At 42.8% G+C, this 21,179-nt stretch overlaps 1 protein-coding gene across 2 annotated transcripts in view; it reads left to right on the top strand.

The window, feature by feature from the left end:
• The window catches only part of MCC (MCC regulator of Wnt signaling pathway), a 1,280,822-nt gene that overhangs the window by 1,099,415 nt on the left and 160,228 nt on the right, over nt 1-21,179 (top strand). For both annotated transcript variants that reach the window (XM_086961033.1, XM_086961034.1), the window contains one exon: nt 6,478-6,661. In XM_086961033.1, the coding sequence (XP_086817159.1) occupies nt 6,478-6,661 (184 nt within the window). The remainder of the gene's footprint in view (nt 1-6,477; nt 6,662-21,179) is intronic.

The raw sequence follows: 21,179 nt of genomic DNA, 5'->3' as shown, positions 1-21,179 counted from the left end.
ATGCCAGATTTAAGCTACTTCAATTCAGCATCCTCCATAGGACCTATCTAATACCCAGTGGCGTAGCTAGGTGGGGTTGGGGGGAGAGGCGGTCCTCCCCAGGCGGCAGGAGCTTTGGGGGCGGGGCACCTCCTCTCTTACTTGCGGTCGTCGCGGGGCGGCAAACACAGGGACTGCTACGGGTGGCAAAAGGTGTAGCTAAGCCACTGCCAATACCTAGTAAGTTTCACACGATATATGACCTACCATTGCTAGAATTGCATAGAAGTGGGACAGATGAAGCAGACAGTCAATATAAGCTATGAAACTGCCATGAAATGAAAGAATATTGGGCAAAAATAATGACTATATTAGAGGAGACCACTGGTAAATCCAACTTACTGAACCCTAAATGTGGTTAACTGGGACTAATACCCAGACCCAAAAAGGCTAAAACTACCTCTGGATGTCTAGACCAGGCGCTGCCAATTGCAAAAAGTTGCCTGATCATGTGATGGTGATGAGCAGACACAAAAGTACCAAAAGCACACAGTTTGGGTGGCAAAGTGAAAAAAATGTGCAAAACTGGTAGCTGGTGCAGTATTTATAGCTAAAAAGATTAGTTATGTTACTTCTTCAGATATAGCGCCAGGACGCCCCTTCGCTGGGGCAGCTGTGCGCTCAAAAATTCAATTAACATAACATAACATAACATAACATAATAGACCCTGAGAGGCTTTACTACTAAAGAAGAGGAAGATGAGCATAACACTATGCAATCATAAAGAAGGAAATAAACCCCATAATCTAAAACTATCAAACAAGGATTGGGCGGCACTTCCACATGCTTTCCTCACACCAGGAGTCTTCTTCGAACCCCCTCCTGCCATTCTCTAACATAGATGGAATACTATGGTAAACACAATTTCACTGCACCCTAGACATATTTTTGAAGTAGTATGTAATGTCTAATAAGACACATGATTCATGTTTTTTATGTGGTGGGTATCTTTTTTTTTTTTGTACTAATCTGTTGGTTGAAATAATAAAAAATGTAGCCAACAGAACAATCTTTTAGAATAGGGAATTGTTTGGTCTAATGAAAAAACTAAAAGAACCTAACTCAGTTTTTAAGCAACAATGTTTCACCTTTAAGAGACAGACTACACTAATGAGGTAAGGCTTTAAAAAGCTCTCATACTGGACAATAGTAAAGAAAAGAGTAGACGGCAAATAATCGCATAATGAAAATGAACAAGGAATATGTATGGAAATGATACATTGTATTTATAACTTTGTTGTAAATTAACAAAAGGATTTTCTTTAAAAAGGTTTACGTTAAACAATTACAAATTTCTCAGAAACGTAGACCAGTTGGAACTCTGGACTCCACAGATCTATATTTTGTCCTCCAGTATCTTCTATAAATGTGAGATGTTCTGCTTTAGAAAGTCCTCTCTACTCAGAAGAAAACTGTCCTTTTCTACACTCACAAGTCCATCATCCTTCTTCTAGAGTTTGATCTCGTTTGCTAAAAGGGGCCACCATAAGCACCCTAAAGCCTTTAGGTTGGAGTATGCTATGCCAGTTATTTTTGGTATCCAAGTAGGGAATGGTCTTCAAATCAGTTTTGGAATCTTATTAGTTGAATAGATTTGAGAAAAGGAAGACATTTAATAAGATCACCCTGACCTTGTTGTGCAATGCCAGATGCCGACTTCACATCTTCATCGGAAGGTGCCACATGAAGCAGAATTTAATGTGTGGTTAATTAAAACCATTACAATTAACCATAACATATAGTATTAAAAAAAGGTGCCACGTGAGATTTCTCCCCTTGGTGGTGTGCAAACTACACTTCCAGTTGGTATTTCCCCCATTTGACCTTACAAGGACATCACAAACTCTTAACAAAATCCTTAAAACCGTGGCTGCCTACTTGTGGAGATACGGCCAACATGTATTTTGCTATCTGTATGACGGGCTAGTAAATATGAAGACTTTTGTCACCATTAAGAAGCACTTGTTAAACACATGTGCCCTGTGTTTGATGTGGGAATACTCAATTTTCCTAATTCCTCCTTTTTTGGTCTCAAATTGCCTCGAGTTTATGGTTGTAATTTTTGGCATTTCAGCAATAGGAGCCGTGTGGAACTGAGGCGCCTCAGTACTCATCACCCTATTACTTTGATTCCACATGTCTTGCACCAAAAGATGAATCTGACACTCATCACCCACACTGGGGTTGGAGGACTTGGTACAGAGACCGTCTGAATTTCAGTGTTCCCTCCATCATCCACAAAGAGACCAAACAGTGTACCGACAACACCACCACCACCACCACCAATGGAACATCCCAACCTCAAGCTCCACACGGACGACAAGATAACCATCAGAGGCTCCCTCGCATACCGACCACCAGATCCGTGCTCCAGCTTCTGCAACACGTGAACAGACTTAATTGCTCCCCTAGCCTTAGACTCCAAGGACTACATCTTCCTCAGTGTCCTAAATGTCCACATCGACGACCCCAATGACAAAAACACTGCACACCTCCTCGACAGTATGAGCAGCCTCGAATTGACTCAGATAATCCATGACCCTACACACACGCTGAACCCAATTTTCACTTCCAGCAACTGTGTCAAATACAGACATGTCACAGAACTCACATGGATCGATCACTCTATTGTCCACTTCAGCATCTCCAGTCCTGATACCACCACCTCCAAGAGGGCCAATGCCTCCCACTGGAGGTGGAATAAAATCTCAGAGACCAGCTAGGTGAATGCCCTCAACACCTCCAACCCTGCTACCACCACCAACCTTAAACAAGCAGTGAAAAACTTCAACGCCTGGATCACCAATTGTGCAGATAGCATTGTCCCCATCAAGAGCAACATTCAGAGAAAATCCTCTGAAAAGGCCAGCTTGGACACCCATGAACTTAAAACATCAAAACAAGACCGCAAACAGTTGGAGAGGAGATGGCTCACCAGCAGGGACACATCTGACAGTGCATCCTTCAAGATGTCCCTCAACCTCTACCACCACCTGCTGAAGGCAACAAAGAAGACAGCCATTGCTGCACATTTTGAAACTAGTGCCAACAACACCAAGGAACTTTTCAACACTGTTAAGGAATTCTCCAACCCGGCTGCCAGCAAAAACAATATCACACCCTCACAGGAGCTGTGCGACAACCTCGCTCACTTCTTCCCCAACAAGATCACAACCATATACAGAAACTTCGAACCCCAACCCACACCTACGAACTTCCTCAACAGATACGCCACCACCATAACCAACATGAACCACATTCTGACCACCTGGAACATCCTCCCCACCCAGAACACCACCTCCACTATGAAATCCATCCACTCTGGAGCTCCACAGACACATGCCAGCACCACATCTTCAACCTTGGAAACTAAATGATCAGCCAGGAACTCACCACCCTACTCAACAACTCTATCACCTCTGCAACATTTCCTGACACCTGGAATCATGCTGAAGTCAGACCACTACTTAAAAAAAACCTCAGCTGACCCCAGCGTTCTCATAAACTACCGGCCAATCTCCCGGCTCCCATTCCCAGTGAAGGTACTGGAAAATATCATCAACAATCAACTCGTGACACACCTGGAGCAGAACCAGATACTCGACGTCTCCCAATCTGGCTTCCACAGCAATCACAGCACCAAAACCGCCCTGATTGCAGCCACTGACGACTTCCGGACCCTACTTTGACACAGGAGAAACAGCAACTTTGAGCCTCCTCGACCTCTCAGCAGCCTTCAACACCATATCCCACCAAACACTTTCGAAAATATCCCACATTGGCATCCAAGGGGATGCGCTCAGACGGATCACCTCCTTCCTCACTGGAAGAACCCAGAGGATCCACCTCCCACCTTCACCTCTGATCTCAAGGCGATCACCTACAGTGTCCCCCAGGGCTCATCCCTCAACCTCAAAGCTCTTCAACGCATATATGACTTCGCTGGCAACATAGTCAGATTCTATGGTCTCAACATAATTTCCTACGCATATGACGCCCAACTCATTTGCTCACTCACCGACAACCCCACGGCCACCAGAACCAACTTCCACAGATACATGACAAATGTCTTCGATTGAGTGAAGAACAACTGCCTGCATCTGAGCACAGACAAGACAGAAGCACACATCTTTGCCTACAGCATTAACACATAGAATGACTCCTGGTGGCCCTCAGACCTAGGACCTGCACCTACCCCCTCCAACCATGCCAGAAAGCTCGGAATCATTGACAACAAGCTCACCATGAAATCCAGATCAATGTCGTCTACTCGTATGCTTCCTCACTCTGCTCATGCTACTTAATATCGTTAAGTGGCTACCCCTACACACAAGACGCACCATGACACAAGCCCTCATCACCAGCCGACTGGACTACGGCAATGCCCTCTACGTAGAAATCACCACACACCTTCTACAGAGACTTCAGACCATACAGAATGCCACGGCCATGCTCATCCACGGCCTTCTCCGACAAACCCATATAGCACCCCACCCCAGGAAACTCCACTGGCTCCCCATACAGAACAGATGCCAATTCAAGCTGCTGACCCATGCACACAAGGCTCTATACAACCAAGGACCAGCCTACATTAACCACTGCCTGAACCCCCATCAGCCATTGAGTAGACTACGCTCCGCCTCCCTTTCACTTGCCCATACTCCCCGCATCTATTGAAGCAGAAGTCGAGGATGCTCCATCTCCCACATTGCAGCAAAGACCTGTAATAGCCTCCCCAGGCACCTCCAGATCATCACCTCACTTCCAGAACTCCAAATGGCCCGTCAAGACCTGGATGTTCGAATAAACCTCCGGGCGTGCAAATGCCTGGATACACTATTGGGTGGTTAGACCTGCTTTATAAATCCTGACTGATTGAGTGAGTCAAGGAGTGACTCTTCTCACTCAAGATACACCCAAGCTTGCTAACTCTATGCCTTCAGCAATTGATTCTGAATGGTGTGTATTGTATTCTACCTCAAAAAATGACGAAAGCTCTTACCAATCCCATGCACACCCATAAATGACATACATTTGATGATTGGCACTAAGTAAGAAGTATGTAATGCTTTCCTTGACCTACCCGAAAACTGAGAAACAATTCACCCAATTTTCCCTTCTTTGCATGGGAGGGAACTACATGACAAATATAGTGAAACCCACCTTCCTCTCGTATAGCCATGTGACCATTTATAAGGTATAGTAAGCTTAAATTAAAGTTACGTATGAGAATTATAGCATGCTGATTGGACTTTATCAATAAATTATGTATCCACTCTACCAGAGCACTTAGATGTTTCTGTTTCTTTGTATGGCCTGGGTTGATGTATGTATTGATTAGAGGTGCTGTATTTACATATTTCTATGATCGCCGAGCAGAATCAAACCGAATTAGAAAAGTTTAAGACAGGCACTGTTTTTTCATAAATAAGTTGCAAGCCATTAAATTCGATGAAAATCCCCCCTGATGTATGTATTAAATTATTCAACAGTACAGATGACTCCATACACCCCGTATGTGATCGTTAATGCTGTATTGCGAGTGGAAATCCGCAAATGGTTGGTGCAGAGACAATTGTTGCTCATGTTTTATATATGGAGGTGATGGTGATTGGAAGACAGCTGTTGTGCTCCCTCGAGGTATCAAAAACAATCTGTAGTTCCCCCTGCGCACCTAGAATGTGAGAGCCCAGGCTAGTGGTCAGTTTGTCCTCAGTCTGAGCCCCATACCATCTTGTCTTTATTACTGGGAAGCACTGAAGTGTCTTGTTAGATGGTCACACAAACTCCAAGGATGACTTTCCTTTGTCTTCGCGTGTGCCTTGACTGTACCCAGGTCTTTCTGTAGCTTTCTGGTTGTTTCGAGGAGGGTATCTGTAAAACTGGCAGAACACACTGCTCAGTTTCCTTTGTGTGACTTTTGTGGGTTTTATCAGCACTGCCAAATATTGCTACCTCTGTTGGTTTTCGATACTGTTCATTGAGTGCTCTGATACTGTCCTTTCTTTGCTGTTTATTATGAACTGTGCATGGAATTGATTACACTGCTTGTAAGGCCTGTTGCACCCGACTAGCGCTTCCCTCCTCCAAACAAGAACTGTGAATGCTCAGGGTGTGTATACTAATTAATATGAAGGACTCTTTTGGTTTTTTAACTCTAGTGTCATCTTTATGTAACTGGTTCCACATCTGTATTTGTTTGCATCTCTCGCCGTTCATGTTTTTCTGATAAACCTGAAAAGCTCCATGTGTTCATTGGCTAAGATGCCCTCTCAAGCGCATTTATCAAACATCCTGCCTTTCTGTTTCCTGCTTACAGCGCGCCACACTGTGAAATGCATCCCAAGTGCGGAGGTATTTTGACAGAACTTAGCACCGCTGCTGTTTCTATCTCTTGGCATAAACCCCTGTCTAACAGTTTCGCTGTCACCCAACAGGAGAGCAGAGTGGCGATGAAAACATCACTCAGATGCTGAAGCGGGCCCACGACTGCAGGAAGACCGCCGAGAACGCCGCCAAGGCCCTGCTGATGAAACTGGACGGCAGCTGCGGCGGGGCCTACGCGGTCACCGGCTGCAGCGTGCAGCCCTGGGAGAGCCTGTCGTCCAACAGCCACACCAGGTGAGCCCGGCCCCTTCCCAGGCCCATGCTTCACAGCTAACGAGATTATGTTGCGTCCCATTTACTTAGCCATCCATCTAGGCCTGCAGCGCGCGGCCACGGAGCGGGGCTAATCTCGAGTGACCTAATTCCCCCCGAGACGAGGTTTAGTCCATTCAAGAAGGGTTTAGCTGTGGATTTGTTACAAGTGGGTGACTCTGATCTTTGATCTCATTCGTAAATGGTGAGACCGTACAATTTATTTCCCCTCCTCGCCTCGCCGGTTCCTTCCTCCTGCCCCGTCCTGTGGGGACTTGTAGCACGTGCTGCTGTTTCTGGTGATGGAGGGATCACGCGCGCCCCGCACTTGCTCTTATGAGTTATGAGCTCTGCCGTTGCGCTGGAAGAAGTTACAGATGTGTTTTATAGAGGCGGAATAACACCAGCTAATGGGTTGTCGAGACCTGCCTCGGTAGTAAGAACAAACAGCAGCCCGTCCGTTTCACCCTCAGGACTGCTGGTGTAGAGCGCCGACCTGTAGATGCGCAGCCAGAGGTTTCAGAGTGCATTTTCCGAGCCTAGCGGTATGGATTTGTAATTATGTGGCGTCTCAAGAGCTGTGAGCAGCGAGGCCCTTTGATGAAAAAGCGTTTCCATCCCCGTGGACAGGCGAGCCATACATGTCGGTTTTGCCGTCCACATCTGCAGAGGCTTTCACTTTGCATTGTTTTTAGAATAGGCCCCATCTGAATCATTTGATGTATTATAGAAAAAAGTTGAAACAATGTTCCTTATATGGCAGCACAGAAGTGATGGCTGTAAGTGCTTGTGGCTGAGGATGTCAGGTGTATGCAGATGTGGAAGGGACTGGGGGTGTGTGGGGGTGTGTGACATGGCTGTAGACAGAACATGTCCAACGGTAACACACTGCGGAATGCATCGCATCAGTTTTAATTCACTCTTCCTTCCTCTCAGTACATTTTGTTACTATACTCCGAATATTAAGCCACCGTTTGTAGCTTCCATAAGCAACTAAAAAAAAGTGAACAGCCATATGCAAACGTATCGAACTCTGGCCTAACATAAACAGTCCTGCCAAACTAAAAGAGCTCTTCCAGACTCTGCAAGGAAGACAACGTGAAAGCCACAGAATTTAATTAGCGTGGATTGTGAGTGCGAACATTTCTGCTGCTGTGCTTTTGTTCTATGTTGAGTCGCCCTGTGTGGAGTGGACATGTCCGGACAGGGACCAGTTCCTCAATATTCACCAGAATGCTAGCCTCCCATCTTTGAATGCCCCAACAACCCACCAAGGTGTCTAGAGCTTGTTTATTTTACACAGAAGTGAGGTAGCCTTGCAATTGACTTATCACTGCCCCTTGTGGGGCAGAGTTGAACTGACTTGCACCTAGATGACTCCTGCTTTTTAAAGACCCAGACTAGCGAAAATATTATGGCGTGCTGTTCCAAGAATAAAAAATGATGGCAGTTCCATTCTAGTTTTTGTTTCATAGGAACATGTGTAGACCAGAAGCAGAGAGGTGGCCTACACGTTATGGACCTCTCCCCTTCTACAATACACAGCCATATTCTTTCAGTCACTGCTACTTCACACAAACTTGAAAACTGGTGATGTTGATACAGCTTGTAAAAATTGAACTGGATCTAAAAGCCTTTCTGTACAAATGGTAAAATTGATTTGCTGGTGCCTGATCACTTCTGCCACATAACGGTGTGCGGATCATGTATTTTTTCCCAAAATTACATAATATGTTAGGGGAAATATTCAAAATTGCTTGTAAATTACACAAAATACACTTTCAGGTATCTCGGGTGAAAGTTGAACGGGTGGGGAAACCTCACAGTCACGTTCAAAAGTCACTCGCGGTATTGACACCGGACTGGATCACAAAGAAAAGGTCTCCTGCTAAAGATTTTCTGCCCGAACCAGTGTGAAAAATTGTGCGAAATTTCCCGTCAGTGACATTTGTTATGTTTGGTAGCTTAAATCCACACAACATAAGCATGGACACTGCTTCATACTGCATGACTGATGTGTGGAATAGCACTCTAAAATCACTGCACACTAAGAATTCATGCAGCCTGTATAAACCAACGTGGCGACCTGCAGAATCTCCTCACAAATTCATAACGCGTTCCCCCATAAATAGGCGTGACTAACTCTGGAAATTCATAAGTCAGGAGGAAGTTGATAGTGAGTCACTCCTACATAGAAATCTTTGTGAATTGGGCAGATAATTATTAGTAGAAATAGTGCTGAGTGTGTAACAGAGCCATTTAACAAACTAGTAGTTATTTTTGTGCATGGCGAGCCAGATGCATTGACAATGGTCAGGGCCACTGTTAAAATGAGGTTGTGCGACAACTGTGTTTTTCACATCATTGCGAACTTATATATAATGCACCATCTGCTGCATAATTTGCAGATGTTAAGATTTTTTTGGGTTCTGGGTCAACGTACAGTTTCTACACTTGGAGTCCCAAGGGGCGCTAAACAGTTAACACAAGTTGCCTGGTCTTTTTCAGAATTATGTTGTATCGTTTTGTAAGGTCAAATGTCTTGAAGCCTAAAATGCCTCCTACATTGACACATATTTAGTAAATTTGAAATGTATTATATTTCTGAATGGAAAGGAGTGCCACATAATTTATGTACGATTGATGTTTCCCTGCATAGTTTGACTCTTTACAGGCACATAAATCCAATGACCTTGACAAAGGTGAAAAGCAACATTGATCAACATCATTGTTTCTTTGGGCTGTTTACAGTGGGTTTTGCCAGAAATGAATGACTCTAATGCAAAGATGTGCGTAATACTGAGCATGTTGTGGTCAGGGGAAATGGACTTCAGAATGGGAATGCAGCATGTTCGAAATGACAGTGGAAAAGAGCATATCTAAATACTGAAAAAGAAAAAATATTGCTAAACACAAGAGTCTAATTAATATATTACAGCTGTCTCACCAGGACCTAGATCACCCCCACCCCGAAAGTATTATTCATTGTGTTCTGCAATATGCATAGCAATGACCTATATGGCAATATATAAGAAAGTTAACTTACTGCATCTTTTCGTGGGGTTTCCTAGTTGCAGAGGACTTTTGGGACTGGATGCTAGATGATACATGAGATAAAGTACCCCCTGCTGTACATTATAAGTCTATTGCAAGATATTGATGAGTTCTGTAACTATATAAAGGAATGAGGCCGAAGCTCAGAACTTTTAGCTGTGAGAGTTGAGAGCATAATTTGGCCCTACATAGTGATACTGGAGGATTTTGTAGAGTGGTTGTGCACCCCAAACAGACAGGACAGGACAACTATACTCTAGAGCTTATATGTGTAGTCAGATGGCAAGTGCCAACAGCAACAATGACAAAAGCTGCCTCACACCTATGCATTTACAAGTGTCCTAGGCAATGGAATTTTCTCATACTATGTGCATATTATGAAGATATGAATATTGGTTATACTGGATACAGCAAAATGTTAGAAAAGTTATACTAAGAGGTAAAATGCTGTAATTATTTCTGTATTCCTACAAGATAACCAATTGTCTGAACTATAAATAATGAATTATAAAAAGTGCTGCATCAATTTAAGGCACTTGTAATCACCAGTGCAGCCCACAGCCCTAGCTTCATTCACAAGATGCCATCCTGATCTCCTGCAAGTCTATATGCAGGTTTGTGAAGCAACACACCCGAGAGCAACACATGTAAAACATCTTTGAATACCCCCTTTGCTACAGAAACAGCCACCCGGTTCTGGTATTTCTTTTTCCCTCAAGTGCAGGATTAATCATCCACTTACATAAGCTAGCTAGGTCAGGTCTGAATATAATTGTCTAAAATGTATTTCACCTTGGAACCCATTGGTCCAATTATTAAAACATGTAAATCATGCTTTGTTGTAGAATTCAGAATTTTTCTAATTAGTCTTGAATGCTGCAGCTGTTGCAGTTTTCAAAGATCACTTCTGGAAAGCTTTTGTGAATTCCCAATTGACATCATGTAAAGGCATTCCCCCATGTGTAATTGTACATTACATACAATTGTTCAGGCAAAAATGCATTTGCATTGATTGAGTTGCTCTTTTATTTATTTTTTGTGTCCACTGGAAACTGTTTTGCCAATGATCATCATAAATCCTTCTCAAAAAGTCACCTGTATCTTGGATATAAGTATACAAGTTATGCACATAGTCTTGCAAAACTTAATCTACATAGTTGGAGGTACTTTCGAACAAACAACCCCCCGTTTGCTGATATAATAGGTTTACCTAGGGGGACATCACCCTTCTTATGTACCTTTAGAATGAGATACATAGATTGATAACATAAGATAAATATATATTTTTGAGTAATGATTTTCCCACTGTACTAATCGTGTATCTTATTCCATTCCATTTTTGCAAGACTATGTGTGCAACTGATCTTATTATATCCACGATAACAGTGACTTTTTGAGAAGGTTTTATGATGTTCATGGGGAAAATGACTTTGTGTTAATGACTATGGATGTCACATCATTGTACACAAGCATTGCCCATCTTGATGGGCTAAGGGTCATTTAATTTTTTCTCAGAGCAAGCTACCCGACTCTTTTTAAACACACACAAATGCTACTGTGCATGAGACATTGGTGTTTGCATAGGTTTTTCTGTTTGAGAAAAAAATGTACAGACAATTCAGAGAGACTGCAGTGGACACCTGCTTCACTCCCAGTTATGCAAATTTGCATATGGACTGGTGGGAGCAGCAGGTGTTCACAAACCAGTGCGCTAATGAACGGGTTGAAAAATTGCCCTGTTTATTATTTGGAAAGGGCCTGAGAATTCCCCAAAACAATTTGTCAAAAAAATCTGACAATAGTTTGAATTTGCAATTTACTAGTTCCATTAGTTCACGCAAAGTATATTTTCTGGTTTTGACAGTGTTGTTTACACAAGCGCAAAAAACAGTTGATGGACAGAATGCAGAACAATGTCTTACATTCACCCCAGTACAAAGATCTGGGCCTAAATCCATCGTTTGTCTGACCTAAGGTGGTGTGGAGTGCAAAAAAACGATGGATGTAGGCCCAGATCTTTGTACTGGGGTGAATGTAAGACATTGTTCTGCATTCTGTCCATCAACTGTGTTTTTTGCAGTATACACAAGCGCAGCATTCCTATGTCACGCTCATGCCCACCACGCACTGTGTGTTATTGTTTGAGGTAGACACAAGTGTGTACCACGTTTCACGCTCATGTCCACTTTCAGACAATGCGATAGAGAATTGGTATAGTGGGAGCACGTGGGTGCATCTTTTGTTTGGAGCGGGTATATATATATATATATATATATATATATATATATATATATATATATATATATATATATATATATATATATATATTGTTGCTCCAAGGTTACCCTCAATTAGGAAGCACTCAAAACGCTGTTCGTTAGTCACCCTTTTTATTGGTATGAGCGGAGAGTCGGATACAGATAGCATTCAGCAGTCCAATGCGTCCTTCGTGCCTGACGCGTTTCGAAGTTTTAACAACATTCTTCCTCAGAGGCAAGGACGCTAAGGAGGTGTGCTTGCTGTGGACTTAATTATATACAAGGTGTCCCGCCCAGGATGGGCCGCTCTTGAAGCGAGGGATGCTGGGTCACGTAGTCCACGGCAAGTGTACAGTTCAAAGCTGCCGCATATTTTAAGCCCCCAGATGGGCCTCCATGTCCGCCCTCCACTCTAAATCCATCACAGCGCATCCAAAGGGGGAAACTTCCTATGCCGGTTCCCCTGGTCCTCTCGTTTCAAATGAGGCGGTGCATTCCTGACGGCAGGGCTGCCGCCTTAACTGGGGCCCATCTGGGGGCTTAAAATATGCGGCAGCTTTGAACTCCTTGTGGATAACCATTGGTTCCTGTGCTATTGGTGCAGGCAGCCAGAGAGTGGATCTCACTGTACACACTGTGTTTGTATTTCCTTGAAGTGCAGCACAAGTGCTAGTTGGCATTTTTGAGCCTCTGTGGAGCTGGTTAGTGACGTTGCAGCATCTAATCTTCATCCTAACAACGGAGGGGTTTTGTGGTTAACCCTTGCATCTCATTGAATCATATATTGGTGTAATCAATATTGGAATGCTATATACTGGAGTGCTATTGTGGATGCATTTCTTGCGCACCTGATTCGCATACAGACTATGGTGACTACTGTTAATATTTTGTATTTTTTCGGTGTATGCCTCTTTTCACATATCACAATTGTCGTAATTGGAATATGTGACAGCGGTGAACAGTTAATTTGTTTTCTGGGATTGTTTTTTGTTGTTGTTTGTTTTTGAGTGACAATGAACGTTCGGTAGAATTTGTTAGCATAATGGCAGGTATTCTGCTGCCTCCTTCCTTTTTGTCAACACCTGGAGAGCCACCAATGGATTGGGAAGCAAAGGAGGGGGTATTTTTCGCTTATCTGGAAGTTTTTGATGGGAAAGTCTTGAACCAGAGAGAAAAGTATTGCTATTAAAGCATTGTCTGGGGGGGTTGGGTTAAAGAAATTCAGGAATCTTCCCACATTTGTAAATCCTGGAAATATTGATGTTTATCAATATGCATCCAAACAGTTATCTTTAAGATACAGTAAGAAAATAAATGTGGTTATGGAAAGATACATATTTTATACTAGAAAACAGCAGCCAGAGAAGTCAATTGATAGTTGTGTGTCCACACTCAGGTCTTTTGGCTGTAACTTGTGATTTGGAGCAAATTACATATAAACAAGTCTTAAAATACCAATTACTCATAAGAACTAATAACAAAAAATCCAGGAAAGATTGTGGGCTACAGCAGATATGTCGTAAAATACTGCCATTGAAATAGCTAAAGCTATTGAACATTCTGAAAAGTTTGTATATAAGATAAGGGGGAGTGAAAGTAGTGAAGTGCACTTTGTTCCAAAAGAGGGAGATAAAGTCAAGAAAACCTTTAGTCAGAAAAATGAGGCAACACAAACATCAATGTGGCAGACTAGATGGCATAGACCTGAAGGAAAAATAAATTGCTACATGTTTTAGATGTGGTTGTGGTTTCAATTGTGACTTAGGGGGAGTGTTAATCCAAGAGGAACATGGACATGAATGGATTGTGGCATATACATCTAAAGCGTTGCTTGAAGTGGAGGAACATTATTCGGTGATTAAAAGAGAGCTATTAGCTGTGTGTGGGGCGCTGAACATTTTAGATCCTTTTAGTGGGGTACAAGTTTCACTAATAAAACAGACCTCTTGTGCACATATTAGCACCTGGTGGCGTAGGACCATGATTGCCAGGTTAGCTTCAAAGTTACAACATTTCCAGTACAAGATAGAATTTGTTCCTTGTAAAAACAATGTACATGGAGATTACATGTCCAGATTACCTTTACCTATTGAAGACCAGGATAGGCCGATGACTGTGAAGTGGCATTCACTTTGGGGGATATTAATTTATTTGGTTCTGATATAAAAGCTGTGAAGGAGAACAGGTGGCATGAAGAAAAGGAAAAAGCTAGTGAACTTATAAAAGTGAAACCATTTATTTTGGAGGGTTGGTCTGAGGAGAGCAAAATTGCCCACTAATTAATGAGATTTTTATGGTACGTGAGGAACTGGCGGTGGAAAACAATATCATTGTATGGGGTGATAAGTTTGTTAATCCTTTTAATTTAAGGAGAGCTATTGTGAACATTGTTTATGAGGAGCATTTTGGCTACGAGAAGATGTATCAAAGTTAATTTTTAGTTGGTGGGTATTAATTCTTTTATGGAATATCAAGTGAGATTATGTGATAAATGTGCCAATAGTGACAAATCAGCCAAAGCCTTGATTTCTGATCCCCAACCTGTTGAGTTGCCCATAGAACTTTGGCGCAAGTCAGGGTTAGATATTATTGGTCCATTTGCTGTCTTACCTAGAGAAGACTCTTATGGTATTGTTCTGATAGACCTCTTCTCTGAATGGCCAGAGATCAAGATGGTGATGGATGTTACTTCTGAAGTGGATGAGATATTTTGTAGAGAGGGCATTTACCAAGAACTTATAATGGACAATGGACCTGTTTGTCAGTAAACAGATGTAGACGTATATGTGATGTTATACACAAGAGAATTGCGGTTTTCCATCAGAAGCCAATGTTTAAGTGGAGAGGTACAACCGTGTGGTTAAAAAAGTTATTCAATTGGTGGTAAAAGGTGGTTTGAGCTGGAAAAATGCTTTGCAGTCTATGATATTGACTTACAGAACCTCGCCTAATTCTGTTACTTTGGCAAATCCTTTTGAATTCTTAAGAGGACGTAAACCTAGCACTAAATTGGTCCCATGGTGGTTAAGAGACAAGAAGCCATTGCATGGTGATCTTGCTGAAGTAGTGTTCAAGGAAATTCGTGAGAAAATGGAAGTGTTTAAAAAGAAAATGAAAGAAGATCTGAAGGAAAGATTGAGGGCGCCTGGGAGACAAGTTGTGCAATTGGATGACATGGTGTGGTTAAGGAAAGGTGTAATGATGGGTAAAGGATTCGCTAAATGGTCGGACCCAGTACTTGTGATTCAGGTTTTTAGGAATGCTGTGCGGGTTGATGGTGGTACTGAGTGGACTCTTAGCAGAGTCTTGTTGTTCAGGAATGAGATCACATCATCTGACAAATGTGTTACAACTGTGTTTTTTTATGTGCCCGGAGATGACGATTTTGGAAATTCACCCCGTGATGGATTTATTCATGGTAATATGGAAGTGTCCAGTGGCAGTTCCAGGGGTTTAACGTCAAGACGCCTTCCTGTAAGATGTAAAGACTTTGTTTTTACGTAAAAAATAGTTAAGGGAGAAGATGTGTTGTATAAACGAGCATGGCATTTCTATATTGTACTCGTGCCCAGCCGCTCACAGAGTGTTATTGTTTGAGGTAGACATGAGCGTGAACTGCGTTTCATGCTCGTGTCCACTTTCAGATAATGCGGGGTGGAGGTGGTATTGTGGGAGCGCGTGTGTGTATCTTTTAGTTGCAGCGGGACTATATATATGGCTGTGAATGACAGTTGTCATTCCGGAGCTGAACTTACTTCTGTTAACATGTCATGCTGAATAAAGATACGAATTCCACAATTACGGGAGCCATCCTTCATTGAAGTCTCCAAGATTTGGTACAGACAGAATATGTAAAAAATGGTAGGTTGAACAACAAAGCTTATAGAAAGCCCAGCGCATCCCACCTATGTTTCGTGCTCACGGTTATCACCCAAACAAGCTTAAAAGTAGCATTTCTTATGCTGAAAACGTACGCATCTCACATAATTGTAGTGATGAGAAGGAATTGAATCATGCACAAGATGAAGTGCCAAACCGCTTTATCGTAAGGGGCTACATACAAGAGATTATACAGGCTGCCAGGGATAGGGCCATCGCAAAAGCACAAGAAGATCTGTTTTAAAAAAAAACTCAACAGGCGTGTCAAGATATTGAAATTCAAATGATTACAGGATATTGTTCAGAACATCAGGACATTAGGGAAATACTTACTAAACATTGGCATCTGATTAAGTGCGATCCTGCTTTTAGACATATTGTGCATGATAGGCCAGAGATTACCTTTAGAAGCGCTAAACCCATGTGGCATGAATTGATAAGCAGTAACCATGAGATGAAGATTTCAAAAAAATTGGTTAACTAGTAGTAAGGGCTTCCGAAAAAGCCATATATGTAAGGCCTTCAAATATGGTATAAATATGACTGAGGTTGTATCTCCTTTCACCAATACCCCACTCAAGATACGTGGAGCATTCCACTGCAAAAGTGAATATGTGGTATACATTTGGACATGCCCTTATCCCAAGTTTTATGTGGGCAGTACAATTCTGCAAACACACAAAAGAACCTTACAGCATTTGTGGGCCATAAAAAATTATGGTCATAGTTATTCTGTTGCCAGGCACTTTGAGGGGGTACACAATAGCAATGAGCAAGAGCTAAGATATTTTGCTGTAGACTCTGTACACATGAATATAAGCGATGGCAACAGGGAAAAGAAGCTACAGAGATTAGTGCCCCTTTCTATATTAGAATTATATTCCAAGATACCTGGGTGTTTATATACAGATGAGGAACTGCATATACATTTACAGCCCCTCGCTTTACCCACAGCCAAAGAGTTGATTGTTTATCTGTATCATTACTTTTAGTCTTAACAATTTGAATTATGTTTGATTTTTCTTTACTTTAAATTTATTGATTTCATGTACTTATTGTTTCGCTTTTACCAGATTTGTGCATTGGGGTTCGCCCACTAGGGCATCGTTCTGGACTTGATATGCAGTTGAATTTAAAAACATTTTGTTGGTGTGGTGTTAAGTCGGCATTACGGAGCACAGTAAGGGACATGCTATTGGTAGAATTAAGTTGATACAAATGCCGATGTGTTACATCATGTGCCCACTTGGGAACACTCATGGACTAATGATGCCGCTGAATGTAATGATTTTTTTAGCAGGCGTCTTGTTGATTTAACCATATGGGGCGCAATCAGCAATATGATCGATTGATGCTGGTGGTTTAATATGCAGATGAGTTGTAATTTTATTTTGTGAATTGCAAAATGTAAACAGTGTGAATACCTCAGGTACATACTGACAATGTATGGATGTAAAGAAACGCAAAGTATTTCTTTCATGTTGAGCACGTAAAGTACTTGGTTGTGTAATGGTACTACTAAAATGGAGCTCTTTATGTGATCAAGGCTGTCTCACAGGCCGAAACGCGTAATGGTTGACACACACAATAAATGATTTGCACGCAGTCCCAGCCGCAACAGAGCCTTGTTTTGGAGTAGGCATTGGATAATCTTTGTTCGAAGTTGCTGATATATATATATATATATATATATATATATATATATAGAGAGAGAGAGAGAGAGAGAGAGAGAGAGAGAGAGAGAGAGAGAGAGAGAGAGAGAGAGAGAGAGAGAGAGAGAGAGAGAGAGAGAGAGAGAGAGAGAGAGAGAGAGAGAGAGAGAGAGAGAGAGAGAGAGAGAGAGAGAGAGAGAGAGAGAGAGATAGTTAAAGTACAGCAAACATTTAGAGCTGTGTGTTGGTTTTAGACGATGTGCTACCCAAAGGGTATTGGAAGTGTGATATAAATCGTAATGTAATAAAAGACAAGCTATAAGCTTGGCAGGAAAAAATGTACTTCTTACTATGTATGTAAAAAAAGGTTTCTAGTCTGTAATTGAGAAAAACAGAGTTGTCATTTTTGGTTGGAAGCATGATAGCTTTTACATACCTTGCCTAGCACATGAAAACAGAAAACCTGATTGCAATCCTCTTCCTTAAAAGGCAATGTTCCAATAAGGAGATCTGACAACTATGGCCTGGCAAGTACTTTAATGTGGAGCTGGCTCAATTTCCTGTTCAGATGGCTAGTTGTGACCACAGTTTCCACAGCTGTGACCGGCGCGTCAAACTGGAGACAAAGCCTGGTTGAGGCTTGTCACTGCTATGATTGATGGCCTGCCGATTGGAGTGCACAAATGATGTTAATTGCCAATTACTTATGCATATTTTACAGGGCAGTTCTAGCTTTCACTCCATTAGCACATTTTCAGCGAAGCACAAAGCAGACATGTAGTAACCATCAACGTGAGAAAGAGAGACAGGAGGAGAAGCGTCTCCTTTTGCCTTTTCTGAGAAACTGAACTTAATTTATATGGGTTGTGGGGGGGGGGCAGGCTACTGAAGATCTTGATGGCTTCTGGACAGCTGTCCACTTATATTGTCACTGTACTTTAGTATTGTCTCATCACCAGCAGTCATGTAAGTTAGGGTTTATTGGAAACGAGTCCATTGTTACAATTTGATAGACTTTGCAGTTAACCATGCTCTTTTTTTTATGTTGTTTACTTCTGCCTTTTGATCCTCGTCTCCGTATCACCCTAACAGCAGCTGCATCAGCAAAACCTTTTCAGGGTTGGTCCTCCTAGCAGATCCATCTGCTTTGTTTTGTAATGGTCCTGGTATATGTTACGCCACTAGTATAAATTCATAGCTCCTGCGCGTTTCTGATCATACGCTAAACACAGCAAAATACCCAAGTCTATAATAAAACCAAATGTTTGATACTCAATGGACATCAATTCACTCTTAATACCACAGGTAGCGAATTACATTACAATAGGCTCCCGAAGTCACCTCTGATGCATCAAAGTACTGACCCCCTGCTCCTCCTTCTGCCCTTTAACAGTATCCCTTCTGCTGCTGAGAGATTGGGGGAAGTGCAAGCAGTGAAACTACAAAAGGGAAACCGTGTTCACACAGCCCTGTCTGTTACTTTATTTTCTAGTCTCTGCCTTCATGATCCTGAGGCGTCAGCTGGGGGAGTGCCAAGGCTACCAAAAGACAATGGTTGATTAATATCTTGTGTTTCGCAGGCAGGTTAAAACTTGGCTCTTTAGGTCTTAGTTGGGCTAGGGTTTCTTTTTAGGGGTGGATTGCCTGCTGGCTGCTACCTATGTGCTGATGAGTCCGACCGTAGCACTTTGATGCCTTATGGTTATATGTGCTTTATAAAATACATGAATACAAACACAAATACCAAGGGAAATAGCTAGTACCCCTGGCTATAGGGTCACCAGATCTTGATCAGCAAAGTCTGGGACATTTCATGAAGAAGTAGGACTACAATTTTGCATCAGCCATGCGGCACAAAATGACTTCACTACAGCACTCGCCAGCATAAAAACACATGACAGTGAGGTACTGAGTAGAACTGACACACAATTTGTGCCTTTTTCTCACTGTTTTGTGCCTTTTCTCTCTGTTTTCACCCCACTCTTTGCCCTTTGTGTGCCTGTTTGTTTTGTGTCACTTGCTGTTGTGCCCGTTTAGTTTTTTTTGTGCTTCTTGCTCTGTTTTTCTGTGCTTCCTCAACTCAGCACTCCTTGACTGTTTCCTTCTTGGCGATCTCGTACTCTCCTACTTCCTGCCTCCATCACAACTCACAGCCCCACCTACCACCCCCTGCCATTTTCTCCCCCTAGGACCTACTTATTGCGGTCACTGAGCACAGTGGGTATGTAGTGGGCACGTCAAAGGTAATCCAATGGCAATCTGTGTCTTGATCGTACCTAGCGCCAGGAAACCCTGGTCCTCTGCTTAACCACAACTACCCCATCACATTCCTCTGTGCTGAAACCCACTAGCTGCTGCACACCACACTGCTGTTGCAGTGCACCTCACAACACTAACTGGGCATTCTCCTGCGCCTCCTGCAAGTTCTCATGCACTCGCCCGCTTCCTACACCTACTTCTCCCACAGCCACAAAACCCAGCACCCCAATTGCTTACACTTATACAAACTAGCCACCCGTCCATGCTCACACAGACCAACCATCTCGCACACAGCAAACACCACTCACATGCATGCTTCATAACACCTGCTCATTCAACAAATTGCCACAGAGATCATAGATCTGCTCAACAACAAAGCACCAGGCCTGCTCTTTCTCACAGACATATAGGTAAATCCTTCTTCTTCATAGGACATTGCCACAACCATCCCCACCGGCTATAAGATCACCAGGTAAGGCGTTATCACATCCAGGAGGAGGAGTCACAATCCTATTTAAAGACACCATCAGCTGCACCACCTCCACAGACACCGGCTACATGGAACACCTCACTTTCAAACTTCACATCGCAGTTCGCTTCGCCCTGTATAGAACCCTTGTATAGAGACCACCTGAATGCTGCACCAGCTTTGACAGCAACATGACAGACTTTGTGACACCCTTCATCATCTACTCCAGCCCAATCCTCGGAGACCTCAACTTTCACCTGGAAGACCTGAAGTCACAAACTCTACGGCCCTACTAGAAAACTTCGGAAACCTCAGCCTCACCCAGGACATCAAAGGACCCACTCATTGCACAGAGCACCTACTGGATCTTTTCTTCACCTCCCTAAGCAAGATCACACTCAACAAATCCAGAGCGGATGACTTGGAAAGACCACACCCTTGCCAGCTTAAGCATTTCCATCCCACCCCACCCCCATCACTACTTGACCCACACGCCGCAGTTGGAAGAATATCACAGAAGATTGGGATTTCCCCTTCTCTGTGCACCAGTTCGAACACACCAACAGCTGTCCAGAAGCCATCAAGATCTTCAGTAGCCTGCCCCCCCCCCCCCCACAACCCATATAAATTAAGTTCAGTTTCTCAGAAAAGGCAAAAGGAGACGCTTCTCCTCCTGTCTCTCTTTCTCACGTTGATGTCAGTGTAATGGGAAAAAATCCATAATATTGCAGAAGAGATGAGCGGGACATTCTCCCCAAATTCATACTCCACAGAATTCTACATTTTGCTAGGAGCCCCTATCCCTGCAAGGCGGCTACGTTCTGACAGGTATGGAGCAGCCTGCCAACTCAAATCACACACAAAAAGAATATCGAAGCCCAATTCCATGAGTCGGCGTTTTATTGCAATCAAAGGGGCAGCATTTACTC

The sequence above is a fragment of the Lissotriton vulgaris genome, chromosome 3_1, assembly GCF_964263255.1.
Source record: "Lissotriton vulgaris chromosome 3_1, aLisVul1.2, whole genome shotgun sequence".
Classification (NCBI taxonomy): Eukaryota; Metazoa; Chordata; class Amphibia; order Caudata; family Salamandridae; genus Lissotriton; species Lissotriton vulgaris.
Note: the sequence above shows the minus strand (reverse complement) of the source record. Positions and strands in the feature narration are given on the sequence as shown.